The sequence below is a fragment of the Platichthys flesus genome, chromosome 8 (genome assembly GCF_949316205.1).
Source record: "Platichthys flesus chromosome 8, fPlaFle2.1, whole genome shotgun sequence".
In the NCBI taxonomy this organism is placed as follows: domain Eukaryota; kingdom Metazoa; phylum Chordata; class Actinopteri; order Pleuronectiformes; family Pleuronectidae; genus Platichthys; species Platichthys flesus.
The window spans coordinates 19,689,422-19,708,214 of NC_084952.1; the positions used below are offsets into that span (position 1 = coordinate 19,689,422).

General features: G+C 40.5%; 2 protein-coding genes across 3 annotated transcripts in view; both read right to left on the minus strand.

Moving 5' to 3' along the window:
- The window catches only part of pigg (phosphatidylinositol glycan anchor biosynthesis class G (EMM blood group)), a 65,316-nt gene extending 60,308 nt beyond the window's left edge, over nt 1-5,008 (minus strand). For both annotated transcript variants that reach the window (XM_062393762.1, XM_062393761.1), the window contains exons 1-2: nt 4,601-5,008; nt 3,768-3,973 (exon numbers count right to left, since the gene is read on the minus strand). In XM_062393762.1, the coding sequence (XP_062249746.1) occupies nt 3,768-3,973; nt 4,601-4,754 (360 nt within the window). In that variant the 5' untranslated portion in view covers nt 4,755-5,008. The remainder of the gene's footprint in view (nt 1-3,767; nt 3,974-4,600) is intronic.
- Nucleotides 5,009-7,574: 2,566 nt separating this feature from the next.
- On the minus strand, nt 7,575-16,506 carry guf1 (GTP binding elongation factor GUF1). The gene is made up of 17 exons (XM_062394367.1): nt 16,126-16,506; nt 15,742-15,853; nt 14,607-14,755; nt 13,772-13,852; nt 13,608-13,685; nt 13,424-13,507; nt 13,266-13,330; nt 12,962-13,165; nt 12,404-12,543; nt 12,019-12,142; nt 11,503-11,635; nt 10,657-10,800; nt 9,991-10,124; nt 9,450-9,551; nt 8,438-8,557; nt 7,912-7,948; nt 7,575-7,818 (listed from the first exon to the last, which is right to left on the minus strand). Exons 1-17 carry the CDS (start codon nt 16,297-16,299, stop codon nt 7,684-7,686), a joined length of 2,016 nt encoding a protein of 671 aa, XP_062250351.1. The 5' UTR covers nt 16,300-16,506; the 3' UTR covers nt 7,575-7,683.
- Between the last annotated feature and the right edge of the window lie 2,287 nt (nt 16,507-18,793).

An 18,793-nucleotide genomic window follows, 5' to 3' on the forward strand; every position in this document is an offset into this window, starting at 1 on the left:
ATTTTTTTAGAGGTTTGTTAATAATTAATGGCGGATTATAAAGCAGTGCAGTTACTCTTTTAAGGTTTTGTCTACTGAATACACTAACCGTCCCCATAGAATGTGATGAACTGTCCATCCTGCAGAGTTTATAGACAAAAGCTCTCAGCAGATCTGCAAATCAAACTCACCCTGTTGAGAAAGTGACATTTTCAATTTCTCCACCTTGTACATTTACTTTACTGAATATATCTGGTGGAGCATAAACCCTCCATGCTTGTCCTTCTAAATCTAAAATATTTTATTTGGAATTTTCTCTCACAGATCTCCCTCTATATACCCTTCTCTCCTCCTATCAATACATCTTTAGACAAGGTTGTTTTTCGAGTTGCCGTCAAGCTTTTTCTCTCCATCATCCTTCATCATCCTTTTTTAAACCCTTGGATTAGGGGGGAACATCTGTCTCCCTGCACGTCCACCTCAATCCAGGTCAGATGTTGTCCAGCCTCCCTCCTCCAGGCCCGGCACTGACCTCCATTTAAAAACAACCAGCATCAAATATTCCTTAACTCAAGAGTGAATTCTCTTCAAGAAAGGGCTCCTACGTGCATTTACAGAAAGGTGAACTCATTTCATATGTAAATCAATGTACTGATATATCTTCTCCCTCTCAATATGTGTGAAAACACTAAATTACAATCTATAATAACAGCACCTATAGCCATTTTTATGTGACCCATTTATATATAAAAGTATGTCTATTTGTCAAGAACTGAAATATTTATTTCAATAATGAATCAACCAAGTATAACTCTTAGTTCCTACCGACTGGATGTTGATCAGATGGTTTCAGTGTAACTGGAGTGTTGTGGACTGTCTGGTTTTAGCTGTTTTCTTAAAGCTCGAGGTTGTTTTGAAAAGTCACAGATTTGGCAAAAATACCCAACATTCACTAGTTCTTATACATTGTGTCATGTGATAGTAAACTAATCAACTTGAAGTTTAGGGTAGATACTGACTATGTCAAAAATATGTGATAATAATAATTTACTATCAATTTGAAAGTATTTTAATACAGGGTTTTGTGATCTTGTGATTTCAAAAAGAATTTGTCAGTGTTGAAATTGTCTAGGCTTAATCATCAACTCACTTGTTAAATAAATAAAAACATGATATAAATTCTATTAATAATAATTGCTGATGATTGTAAGCTGCTCCCACACATTGTTCCATGCTAAGTCAAATCAGTCTTCAGAGAGGATTTCTGCTGCTCTTCCTCCAGTTACTCCTCCTCTTCATCGCTCACTCTCTCTGACACTGAGCATGTGACCAACACATGCTCTTTGCCACACTCGCTGACCTGAGCACTGTGCACTCTCATAGCTCCCAGTCTACCTGTCTGACCACATTGTGTATCTTCAGCAGGGTTCTCTGGGGCCGCCTATTGGCTCCCATCTTCCTCCATCTGCAACAGCTTGACACATCCCCGCTCCTCCCACCACTGCTAAATCGTGAATGCTGCCTTTTATTCTGCCCTCTGACACTGAGACCGAATATTATGCTTAACCTGACAGCTTCAGTTAGATTCCTTCCCACCAGCTCAGCACTGCCCAGAGCCCATATGGACTCGACAGAGCTGCTCTTTTTTTTTTTCCTGGAGAATAACTCCCTCTCCTCTGCAAAATGTCTCCAACACCACTGAAACAACACCCTGACTCTTTCCCAGTCTGCCCACAATCTTTGTGTGTTTCAGCACCACCAACTGTCATGCAAGCCGCACATGACATGACTGTAATTCCCTCCTGCTCCCAAAATATTCTCATCAGCATGACACATCATCCAAATATGGCAACGCAGCATGTTTTCACCCGTTTCAAATACTGCCAAGGAATCTCACATGTAATAATAGGCTAAAAACACCCATTTAAGAATGTTCCCCAGCATTTTACATAAATATTTTGAGTGTGGATTTGTATATATATATATATAAATAATTTGTAAGGGTGTTATTATCTCTTACTATATAATTACAATAGGCTCCAGAGGTGAAGCAGGATAGATAATAAATGGATGGATGGATCTCCAACTTTAAATTGAATAATCGTATTTCAAAATGAACCAAATATTAGTATGGAATGCAGAGCTGTTCTATTAGACTGCATCTGCTTTAGCTTTAGGAACTTAATGTGAATAGAATAATATATATATATATTAAAAACGTTTAAAGTGAGAACTTTATTAGGAACACCCAAACCATACCAGCAGTTTTCATGCTGTCAAAAATGCTTCAGCTCTTTTTGAAATTCCTTCTATGGGTTGTTTGAAACTTTGAGATACAGTTCCATGTCGAAATGACTGCATCACATTTTATCTAAAGCTTTATCAGCCGCACATTCAAGCTGCTCCTGTTCTGCTACCTCCTAAAGGTGTCCTCCTCGACCCATATTCACTGAGCTTACTATTAAAAGAGCAGTTTGAGACCAGACTTTTGTCACCTGGAGCATTATCCTGCTGGAGGTAGCCATTTGCAGATGATGCCATGAAGGGATGAACCTGGTCAGCACCATCAGCACAGATTGTTTACACAGACAGGTTTACTCTGCAGACTCATGATATTGACGCTGTCATCTGCGGCCTCAGCAGAAATCCAGATTCGTCAGACCAGGCTACATTTTTCACTTTTCAACTGTCGAGGAGTTGGAGGTTGTGCCACTGCAGCCTCACATTCTTATTGACTGACAGGAGTGGAACTGCTATTGTAGAAAATCAGCCTCAATGTTGAACGTGTTGTTCATCCAGAGGTGCTTTTCGGCTCAGCACACTTGCAAGGCGGTTATCTGAGTTACCATAGTCTGTCAGCTCCAAACACTCGGAGCACTCTCACTGGGATAAGTTGCTCACTGGAGGTTTTTTTGAGATGGACAAAAAAACCCTCTACAGACGGTTTTGTGTAAAAATCCCAAGAGATCCATTTTATAAACACCTCAAATCTGTATGATTTTCATAAAATGCTCTGCTTCCACATGATTTACTGATTTAATAACTGCTTGAATAAGTAAGTGCACAAGTGTTCCTAATGAAGATGTTTTTTTGCCATGCGATGTGCCTGGGGTTGAGCTCCAGAAGGCATTTAAATCAGACTAAATCATTGTTGGCTTTCATCCTTTTTAAGGGAATGGTTGACCATAAGAAAATATTAATCACAACAACCATTTTAACAGATGAAAGAGATGGTTTAAAGGCTGTTACAGATGTGTATCTGTATAATATTTAATTATTGAAAATAGTTCACTAAATCTGTTAGGCTGACCCACTATGGTAAAGTTATTAGAGATGTTCCAATAGCGATATCAGCATCAGAAATGCCTCCGATATTGCTGAAAATGCCAGGTTGTGTATGGGCGAGCACTTGAAACTATTTTATTTTTCGCCCTGGAAAGCCAAATCTTCGCCACTCAATAGCAGAAGTACTGCCACTGGAAAGTTGCCCTCTGTTAAACTTAAAAATGTGTGATAAATTCGACAGTCTCAAAGAAGGAAAGATAACCACTAAACGTGTTGAGTTCCATTAGGGGCTCTGCCATTTAATGGAACATTTAGAACACCTGGCTCAGGAGGTCAAGTGGATTGCCCACTTAACACAAGGTCAGCAGTTCAATCCAAACTGTTCTCTGAAAAAGTATGTGAAGGTTGCTCCATTCAAAACAAAATTAGTAATTGTGCCATCTGGAGAATCACTTGAACTCTGAACCTGCACTTCATGATGCACCTAAAAGAAAGTGTCTCACCTTGATCCTGGGCATGGTGACTGTGGGGGGTTTTGCCTTGGCCACAAAACTGTGTGATGAGCTCCTCTCCACCACATGTCGGGTGTAGGGCATGTACTTGCGACCATTGGGTCCGAACACAAAGTCCTCCCGCAGGGCATCCACCAGCATTATCACCACCCGCTTAAACAGCGGCTGTGGCAGGCGAGAGGAGTTAGGAGTGCTCCCTGTAATTCAAAAGGAACTCTTATGAGTTTTAACAGATATACAGGATCATACTTGCATATAAATACACTGCGCAAAAAAAGGAAAGGGAACACTTAAATCACACATCAGATCTTGATGCACTCATTATTCAAGTTGGAAAATCAACAGTCAATGGAAACAAAAATTATCAACCTATTGAGGCCTGGATTAAAGTCATGCAAAAGAATCTAAGTAAAACATTGAAATGAGAGGCTGATCCAACTTGCATGAATTTCATCAAGGTAACTCCATAATGTGAGTCAGTAGTGGGTATCGCCTCACGCTACCAGTAGTGACAAGGAGACCAGCAGAACACGAGACTAGAGAGGAGTCAGTCAGGAAGGATAAGGAGAGAGAGCAGCTGTCTGTGGCCAACACATGTCAAACCATTCCCTGTTTGGTGCTTGTCTTGCTTTTGCCTCCATTGCACCTGCTGTCACATTTACACCAAAGCAGCTGAAAGTGATTCACAAACACTGGGTCTTCCTTAATGGATAGATTGATCCCTGAAGTTGAACTGACTCGGTGTTCTACTGTGATGAGGAAGTGTTCCCTTCATGTTTTTGAGCAGTGGACATTATCTGTATACAAACCGAGCTCCCACTCACCGGACAGCGGCTCCGCTGGCAGATCTGACAGCTTGTTCTTGGATGACAGAGACGACTTGACGGGCACCGGGAAAAATCCCCGCAGGAAGAGAGCGATGCCGATCACCTCGAATATTAAGATGAACGAGGCGAAAACAGACGAGCGGACTTTCATTTTGCTGACTGCTGTAGTCTCTCATGAAACGAGTAAGTTGGTGAGAGTGATTTCACATGCGAGCTAGCACCAGTGCATCAACAAACAGGGAAGGATAGGAAGCCATGACTTCACATTTCAAACGGAGGCTCCGTCAAGCTGCACGTTACTAAGCTACACGTGCTGGTTTTTAGTCTTACGTCTTTGTGCTCGATATTTAGAGCCGTAATTACAAATAAAAACACTGATGGCAGTTAGCGCTGTCACCATTCAAAGCTGCTTCCGCATTGATAAGACGGAACTACGGATACAACAAAGAACCAAACAATACCAAAACGCGACCCAACCCCCTCAATGTTTAACTCTACTTGAAGTGTGGATGTGATGTGAGCAGAAAAAGAAAAAACATTGTGAAATTAAGCATTTAAAAATATAAATGAATTAGATATATTAATTATCTAATAAGTGACAGGACAATAAAAAAATAATATTGTTGTAATGCTGTGTGTTCTTATATAGTTCTATTTTATTATATCGTACTTTTGCACACAGGCTGTTGTAATATCCATATTTGGGGATAAATAAAGGATTATCTTATCTTATCTAGCCTGCATTTAGTACTAATATGGTCAATAAGCACCAGTTGTATGTAAATAGAGTATCATTGACAGAGAAGAAGCTTTTACAAATGGATAAAAAATATTATGATTATAATCTAACAGACGATTAATAGTTTCTCAATTTTGAAGTGTAGACACAGAGGGGAGCAGACTGGGGACATTATGATTATAATGTGTCGAATGCATCTTTACCACAAAACATATCAGGATACTCCACTGATTCCTTCCTTTATATTAACATACAGAGAGAGTTAGTGTACTTCAAAGCAGAGCTGAAACACAAGTACATTTCTCTCTTAAAATCATGATCAGATGACCAGAAACAGAGATTCTGCTCAGATTTGCTGCGGGTGTGATCACACTTGTGAACATGAGCCATTAGTACAGTATGTAACAGTGTAACTGAATCAGACATCTGAACAAAGTCCTGCCTCACCCTAATGATTCATCAGAGTATAGTAAGAGCCGTTTAACAGCCTCTGTGTTGACATCAGTCTGGAACACGTCTTGCCTCCCACTCATATGTCCTCTGCTCACCTGCAACCTGCTGGTCTGTCAGTAGTTCACCATCATCATTTGTACCCAACAGGCTGTATCTTTAAATAGATTCTCATATCTTTGGATGAAACTGCCGTTGTGGATAAACAATAAATGGGTGATTTTTACACTGCACATGCTGTATATACCCCATGTATGCAATGGCATGCTAACTTGTTATGCTATAATAGTATCAATGACTTCATTATTGTTCTCATGTCATTGATGCCATCTATATATTTATTTTAATAAATAGAATTGCTTTGATTTGCAAGGTTCAAAAGGCAACACACAGGGACAATGAGATATTTCCAATGTGCAACTCCATCATTAGCAGGCTTCTATCTGGAGTTTTGTCAAATTTAATCCTAATATTGTTTTAGGCCTGAGGCTGATGAGGTCTGATTGGAAATTAGCTGAGGGAGGATTCGACATCTTCTCAGCTCTGTTGGATGTTTGAGCTGCTGCTGCCACCTACTGGTAAAATCACAAATGCAGCTCATACACAAACAGATAGTAAATGCTATCTTCTCGTTAGTATTTTCCAATGTCAGCAACGGCTAAAGAGCTTGTGGGGATTAAAGGATAGACTCACTAGTTTTCACATCTGTCTTAAAACAATATTCACATGCCCTCACATATGCTGAAAGTGTTATTGGTTACCGTAATCCTTCATCCTGTCCATACTGGCCTTGAAGAGATAAAATGATTTCAATGCATATGGTTGGGGATTAAATCAGAAGTCCTTGTTTTGTGTGAAAATGCTTTGTAAGGTTTATATGAGGCTATGCATTCATGATGTTTGCTCATTCAACATTATTATCATTAGGGCGAATTTTTTGAGCATAAATAAATGTTTGAATGACTTTTAGATTTCTAGACTGATGCCCAGGCAAAATAAGTAATAATCTGTCAAAAAATAATGTAAAGACTTATTGAAAATTACTACTAAACAACTACTTCAGTTTCCCATTTACAATAGTGGTTTGTCTGGCCATGGAGGTACTGCATTGTATAGTAAACTACTTGATAAGTTGGGCTCTGACTCTTGAACTACTGTACTTCATAGTGTTCTCCTCTCTTTATGGGGTTCTGCTTACCTTGACCGCTCCCAGTCAACACTGGACATCTTCCCCATTACTTCATACTTTGGGTAGGTGGTTATTAAACACTAAAGCACTGATCTGTTGTATAAATATTTACAATACGAACACCTCTCACCCTCCACTGAATCTCCTTGAGAGTGGATTTATGATTTTAATTGTCTCTTGGTGCAGCATATTGTCTTTGTTGTTCCATTTGCTTCGGGACTTGTTTTTATGCCTGTGATCTGCCCAATCAATGTATTTATACAATGTGTAAGTGCAACTGTGTCATTAGAATTAGACTTCATACTTTTCTAAACATAAATTAGAATAATTATTATTTTGGAAAAGATCTTACAGTGACTTCAACATTAAACACCGAGTTAAAAAACAGCTGTTTCAGTGGATGATTGAAATAAATTGCCACCATGAACAGAAATGCTAAAAAAAACAACTATTAAGGATAAATGAAGGAATGAGTTTCGAAGCTTTTAAAAAACTGAATTAAATCAATATGAAACCCTTTCCTGTATAATGTATCTGTTATATAGCAGCTAGAGATGTAATGATGGTGTATACAGTGGAAACAGCACAACTACTTTTACGCACACATGACCATTTTATTAAATAAAAATCTAGCTCCAATTTTTAAAGACTTGTTCAATATAATAATATAATTACATATCGATATTCGGATGGTATCGCATTCTATTTGTCTTTTCTCTTCAGAACATTAATGAAGGCCTCTTTGGGAACGTCCACATTTCCAATACGCCTCATCTTCTTCTTGCCCTCTGCTTGTCTCTTCAGCAGCTTCATCTTGCGTGTTATGTCACCTCCATACTAGAGAGATGGAAACAAATTATTATTATTCAGAGTTTGTAGTTATCTGTAGATTGAAAAAACTGTTTAGAATTAAGAACAAACTTTACTTACACATTTGGCGAGCACATTTTTCCTGTACGCCTTTATTCTAAAAGAAACAAATACTGTCATTTCACATATTTAGGGCAAGTTAATTTAATTGACACATTTCCTATAAAAAGAGAAATCAAAGGGCTTCATATACATATCTAAAAAAGCTCATTACTTCCGCCAAGGAGTCGGTGTCTGTTTGTAAGTCGGATTACACAAAAACAACCGAATGGATTCGGATGAGACTTGGTGGAAGGATGTGATATAGGTCAAGGTAGAAACCAATTACATTTTGGTGCGGATTAGGGGGAGGAACAAGTATCTTTTATTTCACTTTCTTTATCTTTGCAAGATAGAGCATGTTTCCACATTTGCATATTCATTAATTATCCATGGACCTCGATTAAACAATTCAGGCACAATCAGGGGACCGATATCTGAGTCCGAGTTGGTGAAAAGTGGTGCAGGTAGATAGAATTAAAGGGGACTGTTGGGCCTTGGCGGAGGTATGGGCTCTAGTGAGCGACGTTTCAGATGTTGTACTTACGTCTCTCTTGCTATGACCTTGCTTCCAATAGCTGCCTGTATAGCTATCTCAAACATCTGTCTCGGTATGGAGTCTTTGAGTCGCTCACACATGGCTTTCCCTGAACTTTGGGCACGATCTCTATAATGAAAAACACACCAATAAGCCTTCAAAATGTGCAGGAATCACACAGCAAATTAAAATATAGTAGCTTATAATGACATATACACGTGTTATACCCTCTGTATGGCTTAGTCTAGTTAAAATGGGGTTGAAATAGTAGGGAGGGGCTTATCCCAGCATCTCAATCAGTCTGGAAAAGTTTTAAAAAGCCCGGAAGTATCAATCTTCCAAGTTCACCAAACAGATGGAGTTGGCCTTTGTGCATGACAGCACATCCGTTGCCTCACTTCGGTTCAGTCACGTACGATACATTTCAGTCACTCCATAACGTGCCCCCTGTAAAAGATATTCTGCTCTGTGATTGGTCCATCACCCCTTAAGGAATGAGAGGCTGAAGCCAAGCTCGGCTGGTCTCCATAGTTAACTGTATAAACGGTCTGAGAGCAGCCATCTCTGGTGAAGCGTAGCGCCCCTCAATTACCCAGGTCTGCACTGGCTACTGTGCTGGCTTTGGTAGTAAGTACATTAATACAGATCTGCTGTGCATCATCACTTTTGCCAGTGAAGTTTAGTCCGTGTCAAAAATGGACTGAAGTCCTTGTCTGGAGAGTAAAGTCACTGTATCAGAGAATGTTGCAGCAGGCCAACAAGACGCAGCATTTTAATGTAAGTCCAGGGTGTTGAATACATTTCATGCTCCATTGGCTCAGAACAATTACTCTGCTAATACAGGACCATATAACCTTGTAATTATGTAAACTCGTAAAAATTCACACTTTCTTTCTTTTGACAGCAGTGGTGATAATGAAGCTGTGGCTGGGACTGTAACAGGATGCTTTCAAGCAGCATCAGTTTAAAAAAGGGATTATTTTCATAACAGCATCTGAATTTAGCTAATGTTTTAACTGACCTGTTCACAATCGTGGTGAGTTCTTCGACCGGACGGCCATTCAGCAGAATGTCCAACCTTATCAGATCAGCAGTCTGGTAGCCTGCGCTTTCGTAATCAAAGCTACAGTGTGGAAGATAAAATCAAATTCATGGTCAGCTGAATGCATAGAACATTTTCACGGAAATCGAAGAGCGTGATCTAAATACGAAGCCCACACACAAGAGATGGAAAACTATGGGATAAGAGGAGGAGAGTACTTGGCTTTGTCTTTTTTTTATATGAAAAGTATTTCCTAATATTCACATTTATCCAGCTAAACAAACTGAGTATAAGTTAAAAATCTATGCTATGTTTGCCCTTATGACTTATAATTGGGATTCTGCCAATTCTTACCCCCAAAAAAACTCATAATACATAACTTATATACTTAATAAAGTAATGTTTATGTAAGTACTAGTACAAGTTCTACTTTTGTTTATGCAAAAACAACCCTGACAATCCATACTAAATGTGACTGTTGATGACAGTAGGCATTCACATAGTGTTTGTGGAGTTTTACCTTGCATATCCAGATGACATCGATTTGAGCTGATCATAGAAATCCACGACAATTTCATTTAAGGGGAAGAGATACTTCATCATGACGCGCTGGTCGTCTATGTAGATCATGTTCTTCTGGATAGCTCTGCGGTTCTTTAACGACACAGAAAATACAAGGTAGCTATTGCTTTCACTAGTCTTAGATTCTGTATATTTACAGTCTCAACTATCGTATAAAACTCGATTAAACAGTTAGGAGGCTGCTTGTAAACACTAATGTTAGGGGGAAAGACCTGAACAAGTGGCATCAGTCAAATAAAATGAAGGCACACTTTTGTCAAAAGCACGTTTTTAATGGCTTCTCTGTTTCTAAGTCCAGTCGTTATTTTTCTTTTCCCCTCCAGACCAATTTGGAAAGTGTAAAAACCATGAATGCACTGATATCTCCTGTCACAGTCCATTTACTGCACAGCACGCTTGAGAATCAGGCCAACTTGTCTGTGAGTGTTTAGAGGCAGTAACCCACTCTGTCTTGGGGGAAAAAAAAAACTATATTTTAAATATGACTTTATACATGTCATCATGAACAAATGAAAACTAAACCCCATATGGTGCAGAAAGATCCAATTCGAGTTAAATACTTCAGACTTATTAGTTTAATTAGCATTTTCCCTTCTCCCCTTACCAAGCAGAGGGACATGATCTTGCCAGTGTACGTGTCTGGAGCGAGAATGGTCCCGGTCACCATGGGCTCCAAATACTCCGACACCACCGATCTGTCTGGGAAATGAGCGGGGTTCACCACGGTTATTTCCTCACTGCCATGTTCCTGTAAGAAGAAGTGACACAACTTTAATGTACAGTGTGTAAGATTTAGGTGAAAGGGATCTATTGGCAGGATCTATTGGTAAAATAATTCTAGTGATGTTTTCACTAGTGTGTGATAATTTAAATCGCCTTATTATTGTTTTCTTCATCCTAGAATGAGCCCTTTATATTTAAATTCTCTATATTAACATCCGGAGCGGGTCCTCTTTACGGTGGAAGCCTTGTACTTTACAGTAGCCCAAACTGGACAAACTAAACATCTTTTGAGTTTTTATGACAACTGAAGGCTACCACAGGTTATGTCATGTCTCTTTAATTTTATGTTACCCCCTGCTGCATTTGTTTAGTTGATTCATTTATTTAAAAATATTTACTTGCTTTAAATTAAATTTACTATAAAGTAAATGTAACTGTTTATTATTTAATTTGTCTCGGAAAGTATTCCAGAGTAAAAAATATAGATTGAGTTATATTCCTTACAGTTTGCAATACATTGAGTACATTTGTGTCAAAACTTCATAAATTAATCATCAAAAATGTCAATCTAAAACAGTCTTCTTCCCATCAAACATCTCCCATGTGATATAACACAGGAATGCCAGACATTCCAGGAAGCCTCCATATATCACCGGTTTCTAAATTACACTGGGAGCAAGACCCCGTAAAGAGCAGAAAATATATAGGAGCAGCAAATGGCTCTTACCTTAATGAGTTTGGCTGAGGAGAGGATGGCCTTGTAGGGAACAGTGGGCGCCGTGACTATAACAGACGCATTGTATTCCTGCTCCAGCCTCTGATTGAACACCTCCATATGAAGAAGACCCAGGAAGCCAAGTCTGCAGGGAGAGAGGGGGGGGGGGGGGGGATCACTTAAGTTTTATAATTGATATTTCTCTTTAATTGCAAAGAGCCTCTTTGGGATGAATCCAAGATAATTTTTCTAATAGACTATGTCGTATGTTGACTAAGATTTGTCTGGAGAGTTCCCCTAAATGTTGTACTTTTTACACAAAATGGGCAGAACTTTTCTGCAAGGGGCAATTATAAAAAAAAAAAAAAAGCAAACATAATGACTTCGGGAGAGGGTCTTTGTGGTTGCACTGCTCAAATGCTTTAAAATCCATGTCTGTGTTGTCTTCTGCTGGTACAGTATATGCAGCAGAATCCTCACTCCTCAAAAAAGGCCTTTTTTTTTTGTATTCCTTCATAACATCCACACCTCCAGCCTGCTCCCAGGGCCAGACTGCTGTCTCTCTGCACTGTGACACTTGAGTCATTCAGGGTCAGTCTCTCAATGGCGCTGCGGAGGCCTGGATATTCTGACTGGTCCATCGGATACATGCCTGGGGGACAGAGAAAAGTGCACATCAGCATAAAAGACTCTTTTCTTTTGGAGATCACTGGCTGCACTTTACTCGCTGGTGAGAAACAACAAGCACTGAAGGGAGTTTGTGTTTGACTTCACGTCTACTGACACTAGAATATTCAAGGCTCGTGTTTTAATACTTACGATGTTCTTGACGCTGTTAGTTTTTTAAACATGGTTTTTATAAAAAAATTATAATTTTCCAGAGAGAGAAGCAGGAAGCAGCTGCAGTTCTTACCAGCAAACACCATAGCTTTAGCAGGTTTAAAACCTGGGAGAGCCTCGACAGGCTGATCCTGAAGGTAGAGTGTGTCTCCAATCTGAGCCTCCTTCACGTCCTTCATCCCTGCTATTATGTAGCCCACTTGACCTGCAAATCTACACATCAACAACAACAACAACAACAACAAAACAATGTTAGCAAGCATCTCAGGAGACAGTTGACACAAATTTCCACAGGTCTCCAGTTTTTATCTAAAATGTGAATCAGAGCGTCCACGATTAGTGGACTTGCTCATTATGGCTGCATTCACAATGGCAGAATCTGATTTAAAGCTGTTGTATTATATTGAAAATTATATTTTGTATATGTATTGCAATAGATACAATTTAGACAAATCATATAGTACTTACAACTCTGGAACCAGTATATGTTTGACATATTTGTTTCAAATAAAATGACTGGTTATTTATTGTTGATCAACTAATTCATTAATCGACTATATCTCAACTATCAGCGTTATTCCAACGTCAGCTCCTTTGGATAAGACAAGTGATGAAAACAGAGGCCACATACAGTTTCTGTGTTGTGTGCTCATCTGGTCGGAGGAGCCCCAGCTCGTTGACCTCGTAGGTTTTGCCAAGATAAGTCGACACGATCTTGTCGCCCTTTCTGACTTTTCCGCCAAACACAGCGATGTTGGCCACCACACCTCTGTAGTGGTCGAAATTGGAGTCAAACACTAAAGCTTTGAATGGGCTGTCAATGCTTGCCACGGGCCTGAGGACAAACATTGAAAGAACAAAACAGCTTCAGATTTATTTGTCTTTACGTCAATCGTGTTTTCATGTGAGAAGTCATAGCAGCCGAGTCTCCTTACTGTGGAATCCTGTCCACAACCGCTTGTAGAACCATTTCAACATTTGTTCCGAGTTTAGCGGAGATCTGAATAAAAGAAGACATCATAAATTAAGAAACATTTCTCAAAAAAGCTTCTGTGGAACACAAAAATTGAATTTTTTTCATGGTCCATCTCACCCGAATGCACTCCTCACGTGGGATATCAAAGACCCTTTCAATCTGTGCCTCCACTCTCTCTGGATCCGCGTTTTTCAAATCAATCTGAGACAGAAAATGTGAGGAGCAGAATTATCCAACACACAGAAAGTCAAGTGGCAAAGTAACATGTGAGTAAACCAAACACTGCTCGGACAGAAGGTACCTTGTTGATGACGGGGATGATTGTCAGCTGAGCTTCGAATGCGAGGTAGAAGTTGGCCATCGTCTGTGCTTGAATCCCCTTCACATGACAATACAACTTTAACGACTGTAGCACATACAGTGAGTACAACCACAATAATGAATTCAAAACATCCGGCTCTGTACCTGATTGGCATCGACAATTAACAGAACACCTTGACACGCGGATATCGATCGAGCGACTTCATAATTGAAGTCGACATGACCCTGGAGAGAGAGTAAACAAAGGGTCAACAAGAGAGATATAGGTTAGCAACATGTAAACAAATCCATCTGACGGAAGAATGGTGTGAAATAAATATACACCAATTTTTGGACTGGAATCTGTTTTCTTTGCAGCGGACAGTTAAGATAGATGAAAATAATGGACAGGAGCTGAAATCATGCATGGCGCACTAATGCATGGCGCACTAATTATAATAATATTATAACTATATCAAATAAATCCTATTCTTCTGCATAATCTGCTAGTCTAAGTCTTAATTCATATTTTTTTTATCTGATTCATGGAACAGAGGTACATATTGGCTCTCATCCATCCATTATGTATATCCCTTATCCTGTAATGGTCACTGAGAGCCAATTCCAGCTGTCACCGTCCAAAAAGTGGAGCACACCCAGAACAGGTTGTGCAGGTCCAGGTTGTACAGAGACAAACAACCATTCAGCCCCATATTCAAGTCTTTAATTAACCTCACCCTAGTCTGCAAGTCTTTGGTCTATGTGAGGAACCCAGAGAACCCCACACAGACACGAAGAGAACACGCAAACTCCACAAAAAGACCCCGGTCGAAACTAGGATTCAAAATCAAGAACCATCATGCAGTGATGCTACAGTGGTAACCACTGCACCACCGTGAGGCCCACATTTAGTTTCTTTTGTTAAGTCAATAAATCTACCTAGCCCACTGCCATGACACCACCCTCTCTTCACCAACATCCCACCCAGCTGAGGACCTACCGGTGTGTCGATGAGGTTCAGGAGGTACTGCTGCCCCTGGTGGCTGTAAATCAATGAGGCCGTCTGGGCCTTCACTGTGATCCCCCTCTCTCGCTCCACCTGAAGCTTGTCCAGCACCTGTTTGTTCTTGTCAGTCTTCACGATGGCTCCTGTTTGTCAGGGACATTGGTAACACCTCAGTGCAGTTATAATCATCTTCAGAGCGGCTGAGGAAAGTTTCATTTCACTTACAAATTACTATGCGTTTCCCAGAACCCTGGTCAACACCCACATGCCTAAAATGAATATAAATTATATCTCTGCAGCTGCATGGTCTGCATGAATAATCTTGGTATGTATATAAATCGAGAGGCGGTGGTCTAGTGGCAGAAACTTGGACTATGGGCAGAGAAGGTCTCTGGTTTGTCTCTGGTTCGACTCCATGGAGAGACAACAAAAAGACGAACCTGGATTGATCTGTCCAAAAATCCAAGAGTCTCCCTACCCTGTCTAGTGCCCCTGAGCAAGGCACCTTACTCCCCCAACATCTGCTCCCCGAGCGCCTTACATGGTCACTGCTCTGTGTGTCCTGCACCAGATGGGTCAAAAGCAGAGATTACCTTTCCCTACCTGCATGAGTGTGCCTTTGCATGTCTGTGCATGTGTTTGGGACAAATGAATGCATCTTAATCTTAATCTTAAATGTAACACGTGAGATTTCTGCAGAGAAGTAAGCCTCAGTATGGATGTAACTAGGAGTACAAGAAGATGGACCACAACCTAAATGATAAATGTAATGTCAATCTTTGAAAAAACATTTTAAAGTGAATATTCTTTATCAAATCAAGCACTTGTAGCCTGAAACCTTTAGTAAAAGATAGCACAACATCTGAACATCATCTCTGAAATAAAGTAAAGTAAAGTGAATGTAAATAAAGTAAAGCAGAGCAAAGGGAGGTTGTAGTAGAAATGAGAGGTAATCTCCAATTACTGTCTTTGAACAATCTGAGCCATTTAAGATTGGATTGATTTTTACTTATATGTCACCATTGGTATTTATTCCATTTAAATACCACTGTTTATTAATGAAACTGCAGTAAAAGCTTTCTGAATATGAGGTTGAAAGTTCTTGTGTCTGTGTGGTGAGCAGACATACCAGTCATCTCGAGCAGTCTGTCAGCCAAGGTGCTTTTTCCATGATCGATGTGGGCAATGATGCAGAAGTTCCTGATTCTGTCCACAGGGAACTTGGACAGGTCAATGTCCTCCTGAGGAGCCAAAGGAAAGAAGTCAACAACAGCAGCTAAACTGTAACAGGAACCCACCTTAAAGTATAATAATAATAATAATAATAATTATAATTAACAAGCAACTCTCTGAATGGGACAAGTAATGAACTAGAACTGAGTAATTCAATAGTAGTAGTTGACTACATGACCAACTGTTTTGTCCTTTATCTGTATGTGAAGAAAAAAAACAAAACACACGCGCCCAACGGTGTCTGTCAGTGATGTCAACACAGCTGACTGCCTGTTGTCACCTTGTGTGTCTGTGTGCTGCTCCTCCTGCAGCAGCTGAGGGACACGGGACGTGTCTTCATCCAGAGGTGTCTCCACACTGTGTAGCTCACACTGGGCTCCGGCAGCTTCCTCCTGTACAGTCTGAAGTGAGGAGCACCTCTCCTCCACGCAGGAGACAACACGGACAGCAACATGTCTCCGGTCAGCAGGACACTCACAGCAGGATGCGCGAATGCTAGCTGGCGTTAGCTAACCGTGCTACACGGTGTGTGTAGCCTGTTGCTGTCATGGCAGAGGACCATTGGTGAACGATGAAAACAGAGTGAAAACAAGGTTCTTTACATGGATTAACCCCGATGCATGAGCTGCCAGGGAGCTGACATTTTGGATGACGCACCGGCAAAGACTTGTGGGAAATGTTGTTTTCTTTCGCCCAGACCAAAGATGATGGAAAGAGTCAAGAGGGAACGCTGTTAAAAAAATCCCGTTAATTTATCATTTGTAACGGCGAGCCCAGTTTACCAAGCGTATCTATCTAAATGTAACACTGTTTATTTCTAATGTACCTGGACCGTGTTGTGATGCTAATGAGCTGTGAAAGACGCTGCCGTCTTTTCTTTCTCTCCTGTAACTTTTGAAATGACAACAGACCCTTTTCACAGCCGTGACAGGTAAACACAGGTTTGTACAGACAGCGCTAATGAAGGCTCTGCTCTATTTCTGTACCGGGCATTAATTAATCAATGTGATTGTACCATCCGTGTTTACCTACTGTTTCCTGTGAAAATGGCGGCTGTTAATAGGGTCAAAACAACTAGACAGGGCAACAGGCAATCTCTCCTGTTAGGATGTTTATTCAGTTCACAGCCCGTGGTCGCACTATAATGGTCTAAATTACACAGTAATTACAATACAGACATTATCGTTTAAAAGCGTCGATAGGGGATGGCTATCTTGTCATTCTTCTTTGACAAGCCGGAAGTCCCGCCTACTCCATCTCTCAGCCGGAGGATAAAAATGGATTTCAGTTGCTATGACAATGAAGCTGCCTCTTGCACAAGAATAGATTCCTGCTTCTCCTCCTTGTGTAACCAGGGACAACAAGCCTCCATTAGACCAGGGCCGTGCCTGTCATGTCTTCTTATTTTCTTTCAATCTTTTCTTGTTTACAGATTCATGCTTTTGGTTCAAGGAGCGCAGCATCTGTTTTTCTCACAGCTGATATAACTCAGTGTTTTAAAAGCCTTCGATGATCATTTGACAACACGCCGCCAAGCTGATTCAGAGACGTTTCCAGTTTCTCAGTGACTCCCCTCTTCTCCTACACAGGTCTTTACCACATTTCCCAGGATCAAGCTGATAAATTAAAGATGGCAGCTACAACTCCACCTTTCCGAACAAGTCCTCTAACCTAAATATCCACATAGGTCGTTTGTTCACACTGCTACTACCCTCTGATATGACTCATGTGAATAGTTAATGAATTAGCACCCCTACAGGGGAGATCTACAATGAATAAAGAATGAATAATAATGAATAAAGAAGAAAAATGTTTGTCACTGTGGTAAATGTCTGTTTGGGTTTAGGCACAAGAATTCCACCTCCTCCCAGTGTTGTCTTTATCGCACCATGACAACACCACTGGACACATCACGCTGAATGGTGAAATGCACGTTATTCCTTTCTGGGGAGGACAGTCTTCCTCTTCCCTGGTTTTTCTCTCTCATTTAATCTTTGACATTTTTACTTGACAGCAGGAAAAACCCCAGTGGACGAGGCCTCAGCTGGATCACAGTAATGCAGCCATGGTTAATGTTATCAAAGACAATTGTGCTTTTCCTGCTACGACCATTAAGAGTTCATGCAACCTTACAGCGAGCGGGGTCGGCTGTGGGCTGAGGATGTAATGACACGGTCTGCGCTCAGAGAGAATCCGACCTCACACTGTGGTCCGTGCAGAGCTCAAGTGAAAGATCAGGCTGCAAATGAAAACTTCAGCGAGCTTTACATTACAGCTCAGGGCCACAGGGCGTTTTGTGGGTCTTGCCAACACACTTGTAATGATAGTCTCTGGCAGCATTAGAGCATCGGCTGACAGCCTCCTCTCCTGCTGAGGAAGGGCTGCCTCACTCATGGGCTCATGGTCTGACTGGGCTGTAAATTGTGAGGGTATCTAGAAACATGCAGGTCCTGCAGACAGAGCAGTTGGCGAAGCAATATAGCCAGTGCAAATAGAAAGACCAGTAGTAGATTGGAGACCTTCACCGAGGCCCTTCAGACGCCTTAAACTCGATCAAGCTGCACCAGCTTGTACACACTCTAAGTGAGTTGGTTCGGTAAATATGAAGGATTTCTTTCACCAAGATCCATGTTGAATTGTTCCCTGGGAAATCCGGAACAATGACCTACCTCCTTGTCAGAGGCAGTAACGACCATTAGTGTAACTAACGTGTGAAAAATACAACAACACTATTTATACAATTCAACATGTTTATCTCCTCATCTATCACAGAGTGTAAAAAACTGAAAATGTTAGGTCTAAATCATTTTCCAACTCTTTAGAGTGAAATACAATTGTATTTGCATGGCTTCCCTGGCTCTTTTCTTAACCTGTGATTACTGTAAAATAGAGCCTGACCAACTTGACCGATATTACAGGATTGTAGCTATAACTAGTACTCTAATATT

Excerpts from the sequence above, each read along its gene's own strand:
- guf1 (XM_062394367.1), bottom strand. The coding sequence starts at position 16,299 with ATGTTGCTGTCCGTGTTGTCTCCTGCGTGGAGGAGAGGTGCTCCTCAC. Across the intron at positions 13,853-14,606 it reads TGAACCTCATCGACACACCG|GGTCATGTCGACTTCAATTA; the intron begins GTAGGTCCTCAG and ends CTCTCTCTCCAG. Across the intron at positions 7,819-7,911 it reads AAAATGTGCTCGCCAAATGT|TATGGAGGTGACATAACACG; the intron begins GTAAGTAAAGTT and ends CCATCTCTCTAG.